This window comes from Macaca fascicularis, chromosome 2 (assembly GCF_037993035.2).
Source record: "Macaca fascicularis isolate 582-1 chromosome 2, T2T-MFA8v1.1".
Lineage (NCBI taxonomy): Eukaryota > Metazoa > Chordata > Mammalia > Primates > Cercopithecidae > Macaca > Macaca fascicularis.
This window is the reverse complement of record NC_088376.1, coordinates 170,137,777-170,160,265: the sequence shown is the minus strand read 5'-3', so window position 1 is coordinate 170,160,265 and position 22,489 is coordinate 170,137,777. Positions and strand designations below refer to the sequence as shown.

Here is a 22,489-nt window from a genome sequence, read left to right as displayed (position 1 = left end):
TTCATGATAAGTGGCTCACTGTATCTAAACTATTTGTACAAACAATGTGGCACATCACGATGCTGTTTTTCCTTCTGCAAATCTGAACTTTCAGTGACTATAGTCAGTCACACAGGCACTAGATGCCTATATGATCGGCACTCGATAAAAACCCTGGACTCCTAGGCTCAGGTGAGCTTTCCTTGTAGACAACATTTCACACATGTTGTTAAAACTCATAGCTGGCAGAATTAATTGCATCCTGTGCAACTTAGGGGACGATTAGAAGCTTGCGCCTGGCTTCCTCCAAACTTCGAGTGCCTTTTCCCTTTGCCAGGCTTGCTTTGTATTCTTTTGTTGTGGTAAATTATAGGCATAAGTACAACTATATGCTGAGTCCTGTGCATCCTTGTTCACCTCATTTGGGAGCTAGTCTTGGGAACACCTGACACACTCTACCTATGAATAAGTTAAAAATTTGAATATGTGCCAATATATCTGCCTGTGAATGTTGCCTCATCCCCTCAGGGTGTTAGAGAACATTCCATTCACTTCCAATAAGGCAACAAGATATAAACTAGATGTGTACTACAAACTAAACTTGCCCACTAAAATAACCTTGCTTAATACACAACAAGAATTAAAATGTTAATGAATTAATCAGTCAGAACAGCAAAATCCATACTATTTTCCAACAATAAAAAAACCCTCTGAACTTGTTACTGATATAAAAACGCAACTTGAATATGGTAGTGTTCCAAATTATTCTAATAGCACTTGTACGGCACAGAGCCAAAGCCAAATTATGAATGAAAAAAATTAAGACCACTTAAAGCAATCATTTCTCTCTCTATTGACAAAAACAACCTTGACAGAAGTGAACCTTTACTCCTTCTCCAGAATCCAAATCATTCTATGAACTCACCTCCTACATATGAGTACTGTCTGATGGTTAATCTCCAGATCTCTTTAGAGAAATCTGTCAGTGCAGTAGGCACAACCTTAAAACAAAGTTGAAACAACGTCTCTGAAAAAGAAAAAAATTCTCTAAACTTAGATAGATTCTCTAAAGATACATTAATCAGATATTTTAAAAAACTCAATGCTTTCATGAGCTCCAAAGACTAAGATCATGGAAAATGCATCTCTATTGGTTCTTGAATGATGGTAAAATAATAAATCTCAAGAATAATAATTTATACTCTAATTAAGAAATTAAGTCTGGGCGTGGTGGCTCATGCCTGTAATCCCAGCACTTTGGGAGGCTAAAGCAAGATGATTTCTTGAGGCTAGGAGTTCAAAACCAACCTGGGCAACATAGTGAGACTCTGTCTCTCAAAAAAACAAAAACAAAAACAAAAACAAACTTTGTACAATTAGCCAAGGGTGGTTGAGTGCCTGTCCTCCCAGCTACTTAGGAGGCTGAGGCAGGAAGATCACTTGAGCCCAGGAGGTTGAGACTATAGTGAGCCATGATTGTGCCCACTCCAGCGTGGGCAACAGAGTGAGACCTTGTCTCTAAAACAAAAGAAGAAATTAGGTGACCAAATCAAACTTGTGCCACAAATTTGTGTCAATGTGTCAGATAATATCTAAAGTAAAATTTTAAAATGAACGTTGCACAGAAAACCTCAGAAAAAATATAATTAAATGTATTTTAAATTTAAATCATTCATTCAGATAGTAGTTATTACAATTTAAGTAATTTATGTGGAAGGTTCTCCCATATCATCCTCCTTCAAATAAAGCCTCTTTCATCTTCCTTTGTCCCAGTATTTTCTTCCTAATACAAGAGTTTGAGATCCCAATTTGAAAGTAACCAGGTCTTTCTCATAGTTTATCAGTACTCAGATAAATTCCTGGCATAGCAGGCACTCAATAAATGTTCATTATTGTTGTTAAGACAAGGGGAAAAGTCAGGGTAAGAAAGGTCTAGCGGAAATCAGACACTGAGACCTAATCCATTCCCTCTCTCTAGTTCTAGAAGTAAGTTTTGCTAGAGTCCCTGCTCTTGCTTCTGTCAGGACATTCAAACCATGTTTAACTTAGGATGCGAGTTCTCTGATATCCCCAATGTCCCCTCCCTATCTAGGCCTACAAAGCTTACCTTCTTCATGTCTTAGATGGATTCCATAAGCTTGAAACCTATAGGACCTGGACATAAATTGGGATCACTCTGGACCCAATGGCCATTCGCTATAGAGGCAGACATCGCAGTAAGAACAATTGAGAGGATCCTGTCCTACCTATCTTCCTTCTATTCTCAGCTGAGCATGACAGGGTATAACTACGACATTTAGGGCAGATGAATTTTAGCAATAAAAGCTGATTGTAGGGATGATGTATAACACCTGTCAAAGTAATAATAAATTTTTAAAACCTTGTTAACTTTGTGGTAAACTACCTCCTTGGTATCAAAACGGAAGGCACTTTTTCTCAGAAGGTTGGCCACACATACATCCTAAGTCATACTGGGAATAAGCCATGTGATTATCTGGGGTAAGCATTCCAGGGAGAAGTACAAGGACAGAGAGGCAGGTGTGTGTATACGGCTTGCTTGAAAAACAGCAAGGAAGCCAGTGTGGCTGGAATGTAGATGAAGTCAGACAAGAGTGGAAGAAGAAAACGAAAGATCATGGAGAGCTTTTTAGGTTAGTGCAAGGACTTTTTCTATGAGTGAGACAGGAGGCTCTTGGAGGTTTAGCTTATATTTTAACAGGATCATGGTTGCTGCCATTCAAATGGGGAAAGTACTCTTGTCCCCCTGGCAGGGCATGTGACAGGGAGTGGCTCGCTTCTTCAGGGCCCCACTGCTCAAACCTCTAGGGGGGCATACAGACGGGCAGGTTGTGGGGCTCCGACCCCACAGCAGCATCTAGGGGTGGATGTTTACAGCTCCTGAAGCCCCAGTGGGCATGTGCTACTGTGTGCTCTTTTAGTTTTGTCATCTATAGGCGGCTTGTGTTAACCAGCTAACTAGACTCTCTACCTTGTCACAAGGACAGAGAGCTTTCGATATCCTGAGTTCTTGCCTTGGTGTACTGGAAGAATCGGATCACACATGGGCTTGGAGAATGAGTGCACGGTTTTGAGTGGAAGTAGCTCACAGCAGAAAGGGGAGCCAGAAGGGAGATGGTTTTCCCCAGGAGTTCAGCCACTCAGCAGCCCTCTAACCACCCCTGCCAAACTCTGCATCATTCTGCTGGTCAATGGCCTGCTGGTGGGCAGCCTGCTCCCCTCGACGTCCTCTTGACATCCAGCAGCTTGTCTTCTTCCACCAACGTGTTCCTCTCAAGGTCCAGCCACTTGTACATCTGCCTGCTAGGTGTCGGGGGTTTTTATAGGCACAGGATGGGGGCGTAGCAGACCAGGGTGGTTTTCGGAAATGCAACATTTGGGCACAAAGCCAGAAGTGCCTGTCCTCATCTAGGTCCGTGGGCACAGGCCGGGGGTGGAGCTCTAGCCAGGGACCTGCCCTTCTCCTCCTCACACTTCCCTGCCCCGCTTCCCTATCACCATGTTGCAAATATACTGAAGGGGGCAAAGGGCAAAGGTGGGTAATCAATTTGAAAGCTACTGCAATAATCTAGGTGGGAGATAATGGTGGCTTGTATCAGGGTGGTAGCAGTGGATGTGCTAAAAAGTATCCAATTCAGGATATGTTTTGAAGGTAAAGCCAAGAGGATTGTTAACAACTTGGACTTCGGGTAACAGAAAAAAGGAGTCCAGAATTTCTCCCAAGATTTTCGGCTAGGTCAACTGGAGAAATGAAGGTGCCATTGTCTCTTACAGATTAGGAGACAATTAGAGAATATTAGAAATTCCGTTTTGGACACAGTAAATGGGAGGCGCATATTATTAGACAGCAAGGTTTTCTAATCTACAGTCCTTCTTTTCCCTACTTGGACTAAAACCCTATTCTGAATCTTAGCCCTGACCTAGCCCTGATCTAGCAGGCTAGATCTACACTTATTGGTTAAGCTCCTACTCCACACACAAAAAGACCACCTCCAACCAAGATGCTGCCAACAACAACAGATTCACAGTACTATTGCCAGAACCTAGAAAGTTCTGTCATAACATCCTATCCACCAGATTTCATTCCCTTCAATACTAATTTTGTTTTTATTTTTTTAGGGACAGTCTCGTTTTGTTGCCCAGGCTCAAGCGATCCTCCTGCCTTAGCCTCCCAAAGTGCTGGGATTACAGGTGTGAGCCTCTTTTCCTGGGCTTTGATAATTCCCTGTAGACCAGATAATTTCCATTGCAGCCCTACAATGGGGTTATTATTAACTAATTCCTCCCAATTCTAACCCCTCGTTACTAGTATGTCTCACTGCTATGTATGTTTCATATTTAAACTTCTGCAAATTAGGAAAGAGTTTAATCATGTTGAGGGAAAACACAGTGCATTATTAACTCTAAACCATCCTTCTGAAGTTTCATATGCTTTGTTTATACAGATGTTTTTAAAAGATGAAGTGAAAGAGAAAAATATATATATAAATTTTCAAGTGGTTTTACTAGTCATACTTTCCAGTAGACTGTTTGATCCTTCAAGCTTTGTATGACAAGAAAATTTGTTGCAAAAACTGTCCTGTCAAATAATTCTAAAATGATTTGTCCTATCAAATGAACCCCAAAATGATTTAGAATTCAGAACCATGAATGATTATTAAATGAATACTCTAAGGTCTATTAATCCCGGAACACCTCTAAAACCTTTCTAAGAATTGCCAAAACTCTTTTATACTCTTATTTCCAAATCTGGGGCTCCAAGATTTGAAAACAAAATGGCATGTATAAAAGCACTTTCAAAGTATATTACATACACAGTAATAAGAATCCCAAATTTCTGATGTATATAACAGAGTGTTATATACACTTTTATATATGCAGGAGCGAGAATAGCGAACAGAAAAGCACCCCAAACTCTAATGCAAAGATCAATAAAATATTAGCCAGCCAGCAGCACATCAGGCTGCCGTATTGGATGCCTTCAAAGTCGTTGCTTCTTTCTGTTCATTAACTTTTGTATCGTATTTATTCAAGAATTGTCCTGTTTAGTTATTGAACTACCTGGGGAATAGCTCAAGAAACCATGAGTTACCCTTTCTCTGCTATATGCTGCTGAGGTTTTAGAAAAACTAGTTTATTTAATATACAAATATTTTTCAGTTATTCATTTCATCATTATGATACCTGAATCTCCCATTTCAGCACTGATCGGCTTTAGGGAGAAACTTTTGAAATAAGATGATATTATGAAAGGTCCAGGAAACAATTCTCTAACATCTATGCAAAATTGTTTTTGTAAGAAATCTCTAAAGTTTAATGACATTTCCTGCAGGTATAGCGAAGGCGGAAATACAAACAGTCCCTTCCACGAAAACGAGGTGCTTTTACAATCACATTTCTCATCAGCTCTTTTCTTTTTTTGCAAAAGTGCTTATCCTAGTGATGTGGATTTATGACAAACGTCAACGGTTAATAAGATAACCAAAAACTGTGATAATCAAGCGTTCCTGGAATGTATCAGAGCTTCACACTGTTAGTCCTTCGCTTGAGACTCAAGGGCCACATGGCCAGGTAAGTAACCTCTGGAAACCGTTAAACATCCTTCCAGTAAGACAAAATCGTTAAGCCCAAAGTGTTAAAGAAACCCAGTGAGCTGTTCCCCGCAGGTCACCGCCTGCCTCCACCCTCCTCCCGCTCACTGAACGCAAAAAGCTTAGACGGGAACGAAAGAGGCCAGAGGAGACTACAACTCCCAGCAGGCGTCGCGGCGGCAACTGGCGCTCACGCACGCGCAACCCAGGACACAGGAGTAAAGTCGGCCCGCCTTCTGGGAAGGGAGAATGGCGGCTCCCGGGCTGCGGCTGGGAGCGGAAAGGCTGTTTGCAATGCCTGGGGTGCTGGAGCTACTGAGCCGCTCTAACAGCACGTCCCAAGCCTTTGCTGAGGTGCTGCGGCTGCCGAAGCAGCAGCTGAGGAAGCTGCTGTACCCGCTGCAGGAAGTCGAGCGGTTCCTCGCCCCCGACAGGAGGCAAGACCTTCACCTGCGTATCTTTGACCCGAGCCCGGAGGACATCGCGAGGGCGGACAACGTCTTCACGGCCACTAAAGGGAACCGCATCGACTACGTCAGCTCTGCCATTCGTATAGACCACGCCCCGGACCTCCCCCGGCCTGAGGTGAGAGGCGATTCTCACGGTTCACCTGCGCGCCGGCGTCACAGCGCTAACAGCTGTCCCGGCTGTCGGGCTCGCGGGAGATTTTGCTGTTGTATTTTCTAGCTTTGTGTGAGCGCATGTATTATTTTAACTAAATAGATATACGCCGATGCTCCATGTACGTGGGGATACCCGATAAACTCATCGTAAGTAGAAAATGCAGTCAATACCCCATAAACCTATCGTAAAGTCAAAAATCGTTAAGTTGACCCGCTGTAAGCCAGACTGCCTGTATACAGTTTAAATTATTTTGGGAATGAATATAGAAGACTTAAAAGTGCTTTAAAAGGTTTTCAAACCCAAACTAAGCATTCAAAAAATTAACTCTGTCCTTTTTTCTCCTATTTAACTTAAGTAGGGAAAACATGCCAGACAAATTAGACAGAATTTAGACAGTGAATAATAGGAAACGAGTAATTGTTTCACAAATGAGATAGTCCTTATCAATAAGTAACTTTCGCCTAATCTAAATTTCCTATCATTTGCAAAAATAATAATTATCTCTAGATGGCAATAATGTGGAAAGTTTTTTATAACAACGTTTATTAGTGAAATTTCATGAGTGAGCATTTTTGCATGTCCTGCAATTTAATGATATTCTCTTCTAAGTCTGCTAAAAGGCATCTCAACTCTCCATATGTATTTACATTAAGTGCACCATCGCCCAGAGATATTTCATCTAAATATATGTAGAACTATAGTCAGATATTTTGTGTAAATATATGTAGAACTATAGTCAGGATTCAAGGAGAACCTCAATTATTTAATGATTTTGAGACAGCCCTTGCTTTTTTATTTAAGCTTCTAAATTACTGGACTTTTTTGTAATTCGTTTTTAAAATTCAGTTTAATCTACATAATAACATTAGATTTGCTCTGGCACAGCATTTAAAATTTTTGCAGGACTCCGATCAATTAATTTTGAAGGAGTGACCAGAATTTTCCAGGATAGGTTCCCTGGCCCCTGCCCAGTAAATGTCCCCTAGTTGTCTTGATAACCAAAAATGCCCTTAAAATCTCCAACATGTCCCTCAAGGGGCAGTACGGCCGTCATTGAGAACAACTGATTGGCATTGTACCCCACTCCCTCAATACCATGTTCAAAAGCAGAGCCATGTGTATTAATGGTTAATATCGAGAATATTCTGTTGTTTTCCACACTATAGAGGAGAAAAGCTTAATTGGAACAAGAGAGATCAAGGGAAAAGAGTACGTTTTTAAATTGCAGTGGTGTTACAGTATACCATGGGGGTGCCTGAGAAAATGTGCTTCCAAACATGTAGTTGTACTTTTCATCTAGTTCTGTTGAACTACATTTAGTTTTTACCCTAAAAAGCTTTGTAAATATGAAATACGTAATAACAGTTGCATATATTCTTGAGTAGCGTAGTGAAACTAAAAGCACAGATTGTAGATATACATGTCCTGAGTTCAAATCCCAACTCCTTCACATTGTAGCTGTATAATTTGGGGTTATTGTGTTCTCTCATCCGTAAAAAGGGGATAATATCACCTACTTCCTAGGATGCTGTAAAAAAAAAATAGAATATATGCTGAATGCTTAAAATGGTGTCTAGCACATTGAATTCATTCAATAAATATTAGCTATGTTAGAATTTGAAGTTTTTTGCATCTAATGCAGCATATCATATACAGCTAGTACTTATCTTCTTTTTTCTTGTATAAGGTGTGTTTTATAGGCAGAAGCAATGTTGGAAAATCATCCCTAATCAAGGCTTTATTTTCACTGGCCCCTGAGGTCGAAGTCAGAGTCTCCAAAAAACCAGTACGTTGAAGTTTTTAAATATGTTTGGACTATCTCTTGGATTAACTAACATGAATAATAAATGCTGGAAGGTATAAGAAATCATAATTGCTAAGTTCCTAGAGAAGTGATTTCTTTCAAAAAAGTAATAAAGTAAGACATCCTAATGCCTGTGTATTTCTCTGAAGAAAAGGAAGTGTAGCTGGATTTATTTTAGTAGTCTAGACAATATCTTCAGAAAATCTTTCTTTATCCAAATTTTGCAAAGAGTTGCCAAATAAAGTGTGTTATTGTCATTCTATATTTCCTTCTGTAACAGTGATCATCTAGTTCTACACTGATTGTAGGGGAAATGGCTTTTAGGTTTTTCTCGCTTTTTTCCTCCTAGAATCTTTTTTAAGGTATAAGGTACATGAATTAGTTACACAAACACATTCAGCATATTCTTATGTGCTTGTTTTCCTAACCAGTCTGCTGTAATAGCTTTCTATCACTTTCTAATTCCCTCTGCTTTCTTCTCAATGACGCAGTCTCTACCAGTATCTAAGATACCCTTTCTTCAAAATCACCCCCACTTTCTCTCACCTTATCTGGCCACGGTAAACCTTTCCACCAACCCTAATGTTCACTATCCCTGTGTATGTGCGTGCGCGAGTGCACACACACCCCTTTCATTGAGTTGGAACCCTTCCATGAAACTTCACTAGGTCTTTTCTTGCTCCCCACTTCATAAAATGATTCTCTGGCTCCATTGCTAATTATTCTTTCCATTCCTTAACCCTCCCATCCTTACTCCTGCCCTGCCTTACCAAATAAATCAGCTAAATGATCACTTCTAAGTAGAGTGAACTCCTTCCTTTTGTGAGAGTACAATGGAGGAAATGTATTCTTGACATTCCCAATCTGTAATTCTAAAATCATTTTCCTATAGACAAGTAAACTGACTGGGAACTTAAAATCATTTATAAAAATCTTTCCTTTGGTAATATTTGTTCTAAGATCCAAACAATTGGCTTAACTTTTAAAATTGCCTATCATGCTGGGCGCAGTGGCTCACACCTGTAATCCCAGCACTTTGGGAGCCTGAGGCGGTCGGATCACCTGAGGTTGGGAGCTCGAGACCAGCCTGACCAACATGGAGAAACCGTTTCCACTAAAAATATAAAATTAGCCGGGCGTGGTGGTGCATTCCTGTAATTCCAGCTACTCGGGAGGCTGAGGCAGGAGAATCACTTGAACCTGGGAGGTGGAGGTTGCAGTGAGCTGAGATTGCGCCATTGCACTCCAGCCTGGGCAACAAGATCGAAACTCTGTCTCAAAAAAATAAAATAAAATTGCCTATCATAATCTTATCTTTTCTGATTAATATATGTCCTATGGACATAAAACTACGAATAAACCAGTTTTCATCATCTGTGCATCAATTTTAGTTGCACAAACATTTTGTAATTATATTGTCTATACAGTAAAAAATTGTTTAATGAAAGCACTAAAATCCACCTAATAAAATATGCAAAACATCTTGATTTTAGGGAAGCAATAGTCTAGGTATAGGAAACGATCAGACTTTGGATCTAGGTTTTATGAAAATGTGTATGACTGATGGTAAGCATTTTAACCCATCCTTGCCATAATTAGTTTCTCTTTAAAGTGGAGATATATTGTTCATCAGAGAATGTTGACTGATGCAGTCACAATTTAGAACAGGGTGAATTTGTCACTAAGAGTTAATCCAATAGGAAAGACTCCAAAATATTTTGCCCATATGTTTCTAATATGGAATCTAAAGTTCTTCTGAAGTCATACAGATTCTTTTTTTAAAATGAAGCAAAAAGTAGTATCATCTAAACTTATCTCCAGCCATGCCCCTTCTGTCTTCTCTTCCTGTTCAACATCAGCATAGTTAAGGTTATATGTACTTGACTTTTAATAAATATTTGTTGATTAACTGGAAAACACTTTGAATCATTAAGTAGATGGAGGACATATCTTAAGACAGCTTTTTTTTCCTATTTACTTTATCAGGGACACACAAAGAAAATGAATTTTTTCAAAGTTGGAAAACATTTTACAGTGGTGGACATGCCAGGTTATGGCTATAGAGCACCTGAAGATTTTGTTGACATGGTAGAGACCTATCTAAAAGAACGAAGAAAGTAAGGAAAATATTTTCTTATAATAGTTATACATTTAACCCCAAAGCATGTTTTCATCAGTAGAGTATTATACACATGATTAACACTTCAGTTTTATCAAATGACTTATTTTATAAGGTCCATTTTATTCTCATAATATTCCACAATACAACATCTAGGACCAAGGTGTATACTGCTTGCTTGTTTTCTGTCTGTGGTTTAGTTTACCCTTAATATTAAATTTAAGTGTTTTCTCAAATTTTAATTGAGACTAAAGAGTACTCAGCATAGTTAATTTTTTTTTTTTTTTTTTTTTTTTTTTTGAGACAGTCTCATTCTGTGACCCAGGCTGGAGTGCAGTGGCACGATCTAGAGTCACTGCAACCTGCATCTTCCGGGTTCAAGTGATTCTCCTGCCTCAGCCTCCCAAGTAGCTGGGACTATAGGTGTGCACCACCATGCTCAGCTCATTTTTGTATTTTTAGTAGAGATGGAGTTTCACCATGTTGGCCAGGCTGGTCTCAAACTCCTGGCCTCAGGTGATCCACCCACCTCGGCTTCCCAGAGTGTGGGATTACAGGTGTGAGCCACTGTGCCCGGCCCATTAATTTTTTTTTAAACCAAACTCTTACCTGGCTAATTTTGAAAATGAAAATTGTTGGTTAAAATCAGTAAATTCTGATCATCTTAAAATACTTCAGACATCAGATCTGCTGCAAATAATATCTCTTTTTTGTCTCCTTATGTAGTCAAGTAATAGTTCTGTTTCAAAAATTGCACCATATATAGAAAATTGATGTTAATCTTTTGAAATGTAAAAAAAAGTTTATAAGTATCTTATTTGTTGTAGCTTTACATAGAGGGTAAAATCATATATTTACATAAGAAAATGCAAAATATAATTTGTCTGGTTTCTGTTATCTATTAGTGTTAGGGTAATAAAGGCCAAGGTGGGCAGATCACGAGGTCCGGAGATCGAGACCATCTTGGCTAACATGGTGAAACCCCGTCTCTACTAAAAATACAAAAAATTAGCCGGGCATGGTGGCGGTGCCTATAGTCCCAGCTACTCGGGAGGCTGAGGCAGGAGAATGGCATGAACCTGGGAGGCAGAGCTTGCAGTGAGCCGAGATCGTGCCACTGTGCTCCCGCCTGGGCAACAGAGCGAGACTCCGTCTCAAAAAAAAGAAAAAAAATTCTATACAGGCCAGGCACGGCAGCTCATGCCTGTAATCCCAGCACTTTGGGAGGCCAAGGCCAGTGGATCACTTGAGGTCAGGAGTTCGAGACCAGCCTGGCAACATGGTAAAACCTCGACTCTACTAAAAATACAACAACAAAAAATTAGCCAGGCATGGTGGTGCATGCCTGTAATCCCAACTACTCAGGAGACTGAGGCAGGAGAATCACTCGAACCCAGGAGGCGGAGGTTAGTGGCCCAAGATCGTGCCACTGCGTTCCAGACTGGGCAACAGAATGAGGTTCTAAAAAAACAAAGTTTTCTAACTAATGGTTAATTTGATTTTTATAAATTATGGTTTCTATAATTTATAATCTGTAATTTATGGTTAATTTGATTTGTGTCTCTTTCTCCTCGAGTTTAAGCTTTTAGAGGAGGGAAGTCACTCATTATATATCAAGTCCCAGGCAGAATGTCTTATGTCCAATATATCCTTATTGAATTAAGTTAATATTTAGTGAATTTAGTTATTGAAAGTAAATAGCACTGAGACCTACTGGACTGCAGGATAAACTTCTGGCAAATTGAGAATTCCTTTTGCCTGAAGAAATTTTTAAATTTTGGATTGAGATTTACTCCAAGGAGAATTTCTTAGTATAGTAAGGAAGAGGGGATAAATGAATGGGTATATTTTATATTGCCATTAATCTTCTTTTCTACATGCTTATAGCTTGAAGAGAACATTTTTATTAGTGGATAGTGTTGTTGGAATTCAAAAAACAGACAATATTGCCATAGAAATGTGTGAAGAATTTGCATTACCTTATGTGGTAAGTACTTCCTTTCAATCATGGTTGCAATTAGAAATAATCAGTTCTATGTGCATCTGTGTGTACATGCACCTTTTAACAATTGAGCTTGTGTTGCCTCCTCAAAAGATAAAGGAGAGTGCCTTTTGAATAATCTTTTCAATTAATCATCCGTTACTATTAATTAAAATAAGTTCTGTGGCACTTTTATTCTTTTCTGTCGCTCAGCTGTATGTTTTAAAAATTAAAGGTTTCTTTCAGCTGTTCATTTAATGTTCTTATGTACTTTTCACTTTTTCTTTTTATAGCAACATAAACATTTTTTCAGAAAAAGTTAGCTCTTTAACAGCAGCTTGACAGACAGTACTGATAAGAATGTGAATAAAACTGCCACTTTAAAAGTTGCTTAACTAATTTAAAATTTTAAAATTGTTCCAGGAACATAGCAGCCTCCAGCACACACTAGTAGGATTTTCATATTTTTAAAGCAAACAAAATTTCTTCTGGGTATTTCTTTCAAGTATTCTTTGTCTTTTGACATAGAACAGAATACAGAATTGTAGATTGGTATCCACATTAATTTTGCTTTGTGAGACTTCCAGATAAAATAGCACTCTTAAAGTTTCTTTCCAAAGAAAAGTGAAGAACACAATAACTATAATTTGGTTTCAAAAAGATGTCAGAAAGCCACTAATATGTAGAAGTGGAGTTTAGTACAAATCACACCAAGTAACTAGTCAGCCACTTTTGTTTTATTCTTGGGGTCTTGGAATTCTTGGGGTTTGCAAAAGCCCTATGAAGCATTAGAGACAATTTATTAGGAGTCAAAGGATTGATAGTCTACCTAGTAAAAATGCCTAAATATTGCCAAACTAAATAATAGTATTCCTTATTTGGTATCACAGATACTAGTTTATGAAATCATATATTTTCCTCAATTTTAATTGAAAGGAAATATTACTTTCTTCGTTGGAAAAGGAATTGGAATAGAGAAATTATATCTGTATCTCCTTTTAAATATCAGTATATTTGCCTTTATGAGAAAAGACTCCCATTTGTGGAGGGATTCACAGGTCATTAGAAACCACACACTTTCTGCTTCTCACTGTGGGAAAAACGCTGGAACCATGTTTTTCCTTTGCTCTCATACCACAATAATTAACACAGAAGATTTCTGTGGTCAAATATGTAGGGGTTTTTCCTTCACCAACAAGCAGTGGACACCAGCTCGGTATCTGAAAATTTGATTCTGATACTGTCTATCTGGAGATAACATCAGATCCTACAGACTGAGGATTCAGTCCCCAAGACGACTACTCCCACCTGGCTTCAGACACTAGCCACAATTTTGGGCCTCTAGAATATCTAGACTGGCTTCAAGTTGGGGTTCCCACTATCCGTTCTTCGGGTTTGATTAATTGCTGGAGTGGCTCACAGAACTCAGGGAAACATGTTTTCTGATGGTATTATAAAGTATATTACAAAGGATACAATGAAGATGCACTTCAGAACCTCCATGTCCTCCTTGGGCATGCCACCCTCTGGGAATGTCCCTGTGTTCAGCTATTTGAAAGCTCTCCAAACCCAGTCTTCTGGGCTTTTATGGAAGCTTCATGACATCAGCATCCCTTCCCCCAGGGCATGGGGTGGGACCCTCTCTGGAATGAGGGTCATATGACCCACAATGAGAAAGGTGAGGGAAGATTACAAGTCTTGTCTTGGAGCAGGTGAATGGAAGGCAGGAGGTCAGAGAGATTTTATTTCCTGATGCCTAACATATCCAACATTAAAACAAAAGATTGTAACAAGGGCTATGGGAGTTATGAGAAAGGCACCGTGGACACAAACCAATATATGTATCGTGACATCTCACTCCTGCCATTAGCATCTTTTATGACTAAAAAGCAAAAATGATTTGCCAGGAAATTTAATTTTACAGAAGCTCACCAGGAATACTTGATGGATTAAGGTTTTATTTTTAATTGATTTTTGTAATTATCCATACTTTGACCTTTTTTGCACTACGATACTTGTCTTTGGACAAGTAGAATTCTAGACTTACTCGGAATATAACTAGTAGATACAGCCTACAAATAGCCTGATTTCTGATTTTTTCTTTAGAGTATAGGTCAAAACATGATTACAAATTGACAATTTTATATAGATAAACCCAATATTCATTTATATATCTTAAGCTATCAGATATATTGTTATCATATGAACAATTGCAAATGTAACTCCAGGACCCTTCTCATTGATCTTCCCAAGATATTATCGCCCTATGTGGTTAAAGCACTATTAAGCAGCAGACACACAGTGTATACTTTATGTGTTTCACACATTTGCTCATTTAATCTTCGTAGCTACTCCTTTATGGGTCATTCTTTTTGTTTTATAGATGAGGAAATAGGTACAGAGAGATAAATTTGCACGGGTCACCTAGTTGTGAATGAAAAATTATAGCTAAAATGTGTAAAATTATTAAGATCCACTTTATTTCTAATGCATAAAAATTTGTTTTCTTATAGATTATATTAACAAAAATTGACAAATCTTCCAAGGGACATCTTTTAAAACAAGTGCTTCAGATCCAGAAATTTGTTAACACGAAAACTCAAGGATGTTTTCCTCAGTTATTTCCTGTAAGGTAAGAGTTGTTTTGTTTTTTGTATTTTATGAAGTAACATGAGAATGTTGTGGGTTTTAAAATTTTTTTATCTCAATCGTTTTTGGGGAACAGGTTTTTGGTTGCGTGGAAAAGTTCTTTAGTGATTATGAGATTTTAGCACACCCATCACCTAAGCAGTGTAGTGCACAGTGTACCGTGTGTGTAGTCTTTTATCGCTCGCCCCTCCCACTTTTCCCCATGAATCCCCAAAGTCCATTATATCATTCTTATGCCTTTGTGTCCTCATAGCTCAGCTCCTGCTTATCAGTGAGAACATACAGCATTTGGTTTTTCATTCCTGAGTTACTTCACTTAGAATAATGGTCTCTACCTCTATCCAGGTTGCTTCAAATGCCATTATTTTGTTCCATTTTATGGCTGAGTAGTACATGGTACATATATACCACATTTTCTTTATCCACTTGTTGAATTGTTTTTATAACTTTATATACTGAAAACCTGTAATACTGTCAGTATCTCTTAAAGTGTCACTTAAAACTAGAGGCATTTGAAGGCCAGGCGCTGTGGCTCACACCTGTAAATCCTAGCACTTTTGGGCGGATCACCTGAGGTCAGGAGTCCAAAACCAGCCTGGTCAACATGGAGAAAACCTATCTCTAGAAAAATTAAAACAAACAAAAAAAAATTAGCCAGGTGTGGTGGCACACGCCTGTAATCCCAGCTGCTTGGGAGGCAGAGGTTGCAGTGAGCCAAGATCGCACCATTGCACTCCAGCTTGCGCAACAGAGCAAGACTCCATCTCAAAAAAAAAAAAAAAAAACTAGTATATCCATACCTGAGAAACATTTTGGCTGATCTCCATACTGATGGACAGACAGAGGGATGGATGGATGTAGCAAGACAGATAGAAAAATAATATATACAGTAACAGTGATGGTAATTTTTTTAAAACCTGAAAAGTCTAACAAGGTAATTGAATATTTGTTACAAAAAAGAACAAACTAAAGAGATCAAGACTTATTCTGGAAAACAAAGCAAAACAGAAGGTATAGTGAAATTTTTGGAATCATGAAGGAAATGGATCAGATATTGATCATCAGATTTTAGGATACTACAAGACGGGGCTGGGGGAAGAGAAGAAAGCTAGAACACATTAAAAGATGTTCTGCTTTCATACATGAAATCATAAGAATTTGCAAATTTTTTTAAGTTGATGAATTCAGATGTTATCTCTGAGGAAAGGAAGAAAATTATTTTTTTCTTTTCCTTTCACAGCTCTGTGACCTTTTCTGGAATCCATCTGTTGAGAAGCTTTATAGCCAGTGTAACAGGAAATCTTGACTAACGATTCTCAGTTTAGCTGAAGATTCAAAAAAAAAAAAAAAAAAAAGAAGCTTTATGCTAACTGGAGTTAAATACCTAGAAGAATTCCAACATTGTTTTAAATGTTGGGCATCTGTAACTTCCAGGAGGATAACTTCAGCTTTAAAACAAGAATTTGCGCCTGGGGGGAAAAAGTTTATAAGTAATTGAATTATGGTGTTCATTAGAACAGCTACTAGCTGATTCCCCTGTTTTAACAAACTGACGAGCAAGAGCACAGCCATAAAATGAAAACCTGTTACAACTATGTAGAGAAGGGTTTGACATTTTATTGGGCTTTTGTCTTTTGAAGAATATGTCTACTACGTGTATTTCTTTTTTTTTTAATGTTAATATGGGCCAGGTAAAAGGGGGGCTGCTTTTCTGTTAAGCATCGATAGGTAAGTTGATGGATAAATGTTACTATGTAAGCCTATTTTTTTGAGTCCTTATTTGAATATTGAAAACATTCTTGATAAAATGTGTTAGTCCATGTTGGAAACAACCGAAAGAACAGAATTCAAGTTCCAGTTCTGATGTTTATTATATATGTTGGATCTTGGGCAACTTACTTGATTTCTCTGAAATTTATGTTATTGTAACCTTGAAAGCTATTAAGAGTAAAATGGTTTTACAGCAGGTAACATGTGAGAAGACAGCTACATATTTGTAAAGCCAAACCAACAAAGAAATATAGCAAAATTCACAGGTAGATTACAGGAAATGTCCTTTCACGGGGGAAGTAACATTTTCACTAGTGAAAAAGCAAAAAACAAAAATAGCTTTAAGTGAGAAAACTAATTTGCAAAAGGCAAGAGAAAAAAGCTGATGGGACAGTTTAGACAGCTACATTTAAAATTCAGAATGGAAAGATAAAGCCTTTGAACTAAAGGTAATAGAAAAGATTTTTGTGAAGGTGCCACTGACCTATTCATATAAGTGGCTTAGCTTTTCAAAGTAAAGCTGAGTATTAAAAGGTTATAGCTGTATTGCTGGATAAAAAATTAATTAAAGCTATAAACCAACTTCATGGCTTTTTTTCAGAAAATAATCTGAATATATTGTCAGTTGTATAGTTGATGGAACTGGTCTAATCTAACCCGGAATGTTTTCAGCCAGAAAAAAGATTTTTTTAATATAGACATTCATAAAATATATAGTAACAAAAGAGTTATCTTGGAAGTCATCTTTTTGTCTGTCAGTGTTACTTTACTGCTTTGATTTATCCTTGGTTCTCCTATAAGCAGAGCCTGAGCCAAAAGCTTACATATGTAAATCTGGGAAGTGATCCCAGGAAACAGTGGCAAAATAAAACAAGACAGGCCTATTAACGACATATTCATTGAGTTAGCCAAAACGTAGGCACTAGTGCTAGATCTTGAGGGAACTTATGACAAGTCTTAGGAAATATGTGTTCTACAGTGAGCAGGTCTATGCAACCTATCCCCAAAGACTGAGGGTGCTGAGATGCCAAAGAAAGAGGCCGACAAATCCATTGTGTCAGAAAGAAACATTTAATAGGGACTTACGCACAGAAGCCATGTCTCAGGCAGTGACGAGACAGTGGATCCCCGCAGTTACTCCCGACCCAGGGCTTATATGACATAGAGAAAAGGGTTTACATGCTTCAGAAGGAACATGTGAGACACTGAAGTCAATTCCTCAGGGAAAGGCAAGAACGCTGTTTGCAACATAGCCTATAATTTGCCAGGATTTACAGTGAGTGTGTGTTCTTTTAATAGGTAAAAGTAGAAATCTTAGAGGCATTCCTGAAACTGGTTATCAGAAGTCAACATGGTAGATTAGCATCCAAGATGGAAGTTATCCTCACACTGTGCCTCTGAATTTCTTTGAGGAGGGGATGGGGTAACCCCACACCTCTTCTGGGTTGTACATACCCAAGTGCTAGGCAGTTCCTGCAGCTGTTGAGAAGCCCAGGGGCAGGAAGTGAGCCGTCCCCAGAGCAAGAGGCAAGGTTCAGCCCTACCTGAAAGTGGTTACCACAGCAGTGACTTTAGTATGAAGGCCAAGAGGCTTTGAAGTGACACACACGAGGTCTCAAACACTGCTCTTATAAATGGCCTGTGTGTCCTAATGCCATCAGAAGTGATAAAGTTGGTGCTAGGATGTGGGTAATCCTAGCATTTTGGCAGACCAAAGTGGGCAGATCCCTTGAGTCCAGGAGTTTCAGACCAGCCTAAGCAACATGGTGAAACCCCATCTCTACACACAGTTTTTAAAAAATTAGCCAGGGCAGGGTGGTGCCTGGAGTCTCAGCTACTCAGGTGGCTGAGGTGGGAGAATAGCTTGAGCCCAGGAGGTGGAGGGTGCAGTGAACTGAGATCATACCACTGTGCTCCAGCCTGGGCAAGAGCGCAAGACTCTGTCTCAAAAGTAGTAGTAATAATAATTCACTACGATGACCCTGACAATAGTTTCTAATCTCACTAGGTAAGTTACAGTTTGGCATACTTTAGATTGCATTTTTTAAAATGATAAATATTTCGATTTATTTAGAAAAACTAACTGATATAGAATACTAAATTCCTTATAAACATACACATTGTCATTTTGTGTACACATGTGAAGCTTTTTTTGCCATTTTTACAGAATAGTAAAGGGCAGAAGACAGGAAAATGAGGAGATGAAGATACTCCAAAAGAACATGAATGAATTTGGAAACAAATGCTAGAGTGGTGTGGTCCAGTCCATGCTGTATTGTCCTTAACTCACTGAACCTCCCTGGTTTTTCCAATGAAAGATAAGCTCCAAAGTTTATTTCAGCTATAAAAGTTTCATTCTTGGAAAAAAAAAAAAATCCACGTCAAATCCAGAAACCTAAGCCAGGGGAAACTGACTAGCTCAGTGAAGCCACATGTAAGTAGAAGCAGCAAGACTGAACCTTAAATCTCCTAATTCCCAGGGAGTTTTTTTCTGAATCAGCTAAATGAAGTCTTAAAAGACTGGGAGTTTTTTTCTGAATCAGTTACATGAAGTCTTAAAAAAGGCTACTTAGGGGACTGGGTGCATGAATATAGACAACTCTCAGCAAATAAGCCCTATGGTCCACAAAGCTATACACCAGTTCTCTCACGAATTTAGCTTCCATTTCCCAATAGGTAAAGGAAACATACTGAACACAAGGACACTTAGAAGCTAATGGCCATTTCTAGATTTGTCTGGAATGAAATCTCCTTGGTATTATCCATATTTTAAGGCACTAAATGGATACTACCACTTGGTAGGAAGCCAAAAGGAACATGAAAAGTGACTAGAGATTAAAGATTAAACCAGTTTACTTAACAAGGCTTCAGGAGAGAAGCTAAAGCAGTGTTTACGTAACTGGATTTGGGGCCACCTGGATCAAAATCACGTGGGCTCCGTGTTAAAAATACAGATTTCTGGCCCCTGTTTATAAGTCTCTAGGAAAGGACTAATCTGCATCTTTTAGCAACCCACCAGGCGATTCTCAAAAAGTCTAAAGTTTGAGAACCACTGGTAGATAACTGAGAAAATGCAGAAGGCAGACAGGGAAAGAACAAAGCCAAATAAAGAATGGAAGGGAAATAACTTGTTACGATAGGGTGGCTGAGGAAAAGAAGGATGCAATACATAACTGAGGTACTGCTTTGGTTTTTTTTAAATCTCTGTGTAACAAAAGTTAAGGCCACTAGAGAAGCTTAATAACCTAATTCTAGTAAAGGAGAACAGTGGAAAGATACCTACCTCAAACTTCACATCATTATTTGAAAATACTCAAGATGTACTCCCTCAGAGCAACAGTATGAGCAACATCCCCTATCAGATGACAGCATCAACACCAAATTATAAATGTTCTAGCCTCATTCCTGGGTCTACTCTGTGTCTCCTAACCTGATATTTTCATTTTATTTTCTCTACCTGTTACCCTGTTATATTTCATATGTAACCATAAACCACCTTATATCCTTTTTGTAAAAAGATTTATTTGGAATCAATCACTGGTAGCCAAATAAATACAATTAAAACCTCCTGGAGAACTCCAAACGCACTTCAATATGAAATAAGCTGAGCAAATGAAGAGAAATAATGGTTGTAACCAGTCCCTGGTAATACAAGCAGTGGCAAACCTTGATGATCAATTCCAACTTACAAGACAGCATAACTGTCAGGAGCTACAAACCAGTATTCAGAGGTGGACCTGTGTACAATGGAACCAATTAAGGCCAAAGTGACCTTTCAGGTGTTTCCTTGCTATCCCCCACCCTCCCTCCTCATTTACCTCAAGACACAATGGTTTTTGCAAACGATTATTAAATTGCCCAGTAAGTCATAAAATTATTCAGTTTTTCAGAGACTTACTGGCCTCAAGGAATTACATCTGCTTCTCAAGGGTAGGCTGTGGCAGATTTTTCATATTAACACCTGGCATGTAGTTGAAACCAAAAAGAAATACTTGTTGATGAAATGACACAGTGCTACTTTATATGTAGACTGAACTGAACTGAACTCCTGTGCAATGCTGCACAAAAGCAGCTCCTCTGTGAGTCCAGGTGGTACTTCCAGATCTTAGCAGTTCTACTTAGAACACTGAACTAGCCTTGTTAATCACTTAAAATTCTCACATATGAACACCTAAACTCCCATTAAAGCAAAAATATCATCAATGTCATCTGTCTCCTTAATGGTTCCTGATGTACTGTTTTTATTTATTTGCATCACTGTCAACGAATCAGTTTCATTTTCATGGATGCCTCTAAGATTTTCATGCATCATTTTCTCCTTAGTTTGTATGACAGGCATTGAAACTCCACTATTCAAGAGCTGCTTACTGTTAGGGTAGAGATCAGTTCTATGCACAGTACAGTGTGAGAGTCTCCACTTAGCACTGGTATCTGCAGCAGTCTTCCGAGTCCTTTGAGAGAACTGCTGAATTTCCCTTAAAAGAGTCGACTGCAACTTTCTCTGTGGTCTACTTTGTCTCCGTAAAAATTTATTCTGTGATCTTCTCTGTCTCAGATGATGCTTTGAAGTTTTGATACCTGAGCCACGAAGAAGGTGGTTGCAAATAGACGTTTTTATGCACTCTAGTTTCTTTGGCAAACTTTAAAAGACAGAGAGAGGAAAAATCAGGGCTTAAGATGCAGAAAACCATTCTTTACCAACTGAAAAGGAAAATACACAATTTATCTACAAGTCCTATGCCTGTGTACAATCCCAGAACCACATTGAAAAACGTTTCACCCCCAAGTCTGTTTTTTCAGAGCACAAATGCCCTCTGATTGAAGTGTAGACGAATGTGTCCCCATTTTGCTTTCAAACTCTCAAAAGTACAGCCGCTAGTAATTCGCTGAATGGTGAGATACCCCTGTACTTTTAGAGCATTTCCCTCATAACTGCTAAATCTGTTCATAATGTAATGAGTAGACATGAGGAAACATCACAAATGAAAATCTGCCAGTACATATTAATCTGAATCTGGATAATCAGCTTCATGCTGTAGCAGGAAATGAACAAGGAAAAAGGAATAAAGGCTAAGAGAAGTTTATAGAAGAATGTGAAGACAGGGCTTCTGGCCCAGACACACTGACAGCCTTAAGCTACCATAATTATGATTCATATGTCATCTTCAAGTTTGGAAATTCAGAAATCAAACAGCTGATCATTTTAGGTGTTTTGCTTCCACACAGGCTACACTGCCACAAGGTTCATCAGTGCCTTACTGAATTGTTTCACTGTTTGTGATAGATTTTAAAAGATGGGCATGGATATAAAACTTTGAGGAAGCCCATTATAATAAATCATGATCTTTGCTTCCAAACCATTTTCTTATCTTACTATAAGCAGTGGCTTTTAAGTGGGAAGAAGGTGGGTGTACTTCAGAGTTGAAAGGAAAACAGAGGGCCTGAACTGAGTTCCACATCTAATGCCTTGAGCAAAATCCTCCATTTACCCATCTATGAAATGGGAATAATACTGTCTACCTCACAGTGTTATTATGGGCATTAAATAAATTATGAAGTTTACTACAAGTATATTAATGAAACAGCAAAACAGGGCAGTATATGAAGAAGCACCATATCTGGTGAGTACTGAGTAATAGTTTAACCAATAAACACCAGTTTGCCACTCTTCTCATTAACTTTTAGTTGTTACCTCTGCCTCATCTACCCTTGATTTTAAACCCAATTTTAAACAGAATGCTTCTCTCCATCTCAGGCTGCGTTTCCAGCCATAGGACTTTTAGATTATTACACACCTTTAGGGGACCCATCTCAATGTAAAAACCCCTCAAGCACTTTATTTTTCCTGTCGCTTTTAATCAAAATGTGTTACAAAACCCTCACTGTATACTAATTTTTTTCTGAAACAGGAATATATTTTCTGTAAACTTCAAAAGAAAATTTAACAACATTTT

General features: G+C 38.5%; 2 protein-coding genes across 8 annotated transcripts in view; one reads left to right on the top strand and one right to left on the bottom strand.

The window, feature by feature from the left end:
• The first annotated feature begins 5,808 nt into the window (after window positions 1-5,808).
• Window positions 5,809-22,489, top strand: part of GTPBP8 (GTP binding protein 8) — a 27,572-nt gene continuing 10,891 nt past the window's right edge. The window contains exons 1-6 of one of the 3 annotated variants that reach the window (XM_005548148.5): window positions 5,809-6,173; window positions 7,900-7,998; window positions 10,003-10,133; window positions 12,023-12,122; window positions 14,630-14,748; window positions 16,006-20,103. In XM_005548148.5, coding sequence (XP_005548205.3) covers window positions 5,838-6,173; window positions 7,900-7,998; window positions 10,003-10,133; window positions 12,023-12,122; window positions 14,630-14,748; window positions 16,006-16,075 — 855 coding nt within the window. In that variant the 5' untranslated portion in view covers window positions 5,809-5,837 and the 3' untranslated portion in view covers window positions 16,076-20,103. Of the gene's footprint in view, window positions 6,174-7,899; window positions 7,999-10,002; window positions 10,134-12,022; window positions 12,123-14,629; window positions 14,749-16,005; window positions 20,104-22,489 lie in introns of those variants that run through there. The other 2 variants (XR_012431705.1, XR_012431706.1) reach the window with 2 other exon arrangements.
• RMP64 (ribonuclease MRP subunit p64) overlaps window positions 17,588-22,489 on the bottom strand; it is a 17,432-nt gene continuing 12,530 nt past the window's right edge. For all 5 annotated transcript variants that reach the window (XR_012431704.1, XM_074033456.1, XM_005548144.5 and 2 more), the window contains one exon: window positions 17,588-21,175. Coding sequence is in view for 4 of the 5 variants with exons in the window: in XM_074033456.1 (XP_073889557.1) it covers window positions 20,707-21,175 (469 nt within the window). In the remaining variant the exon portion in view is untranslated. The remainder of the gene's footprint in view (window positions 21,176-22,489) is intronic.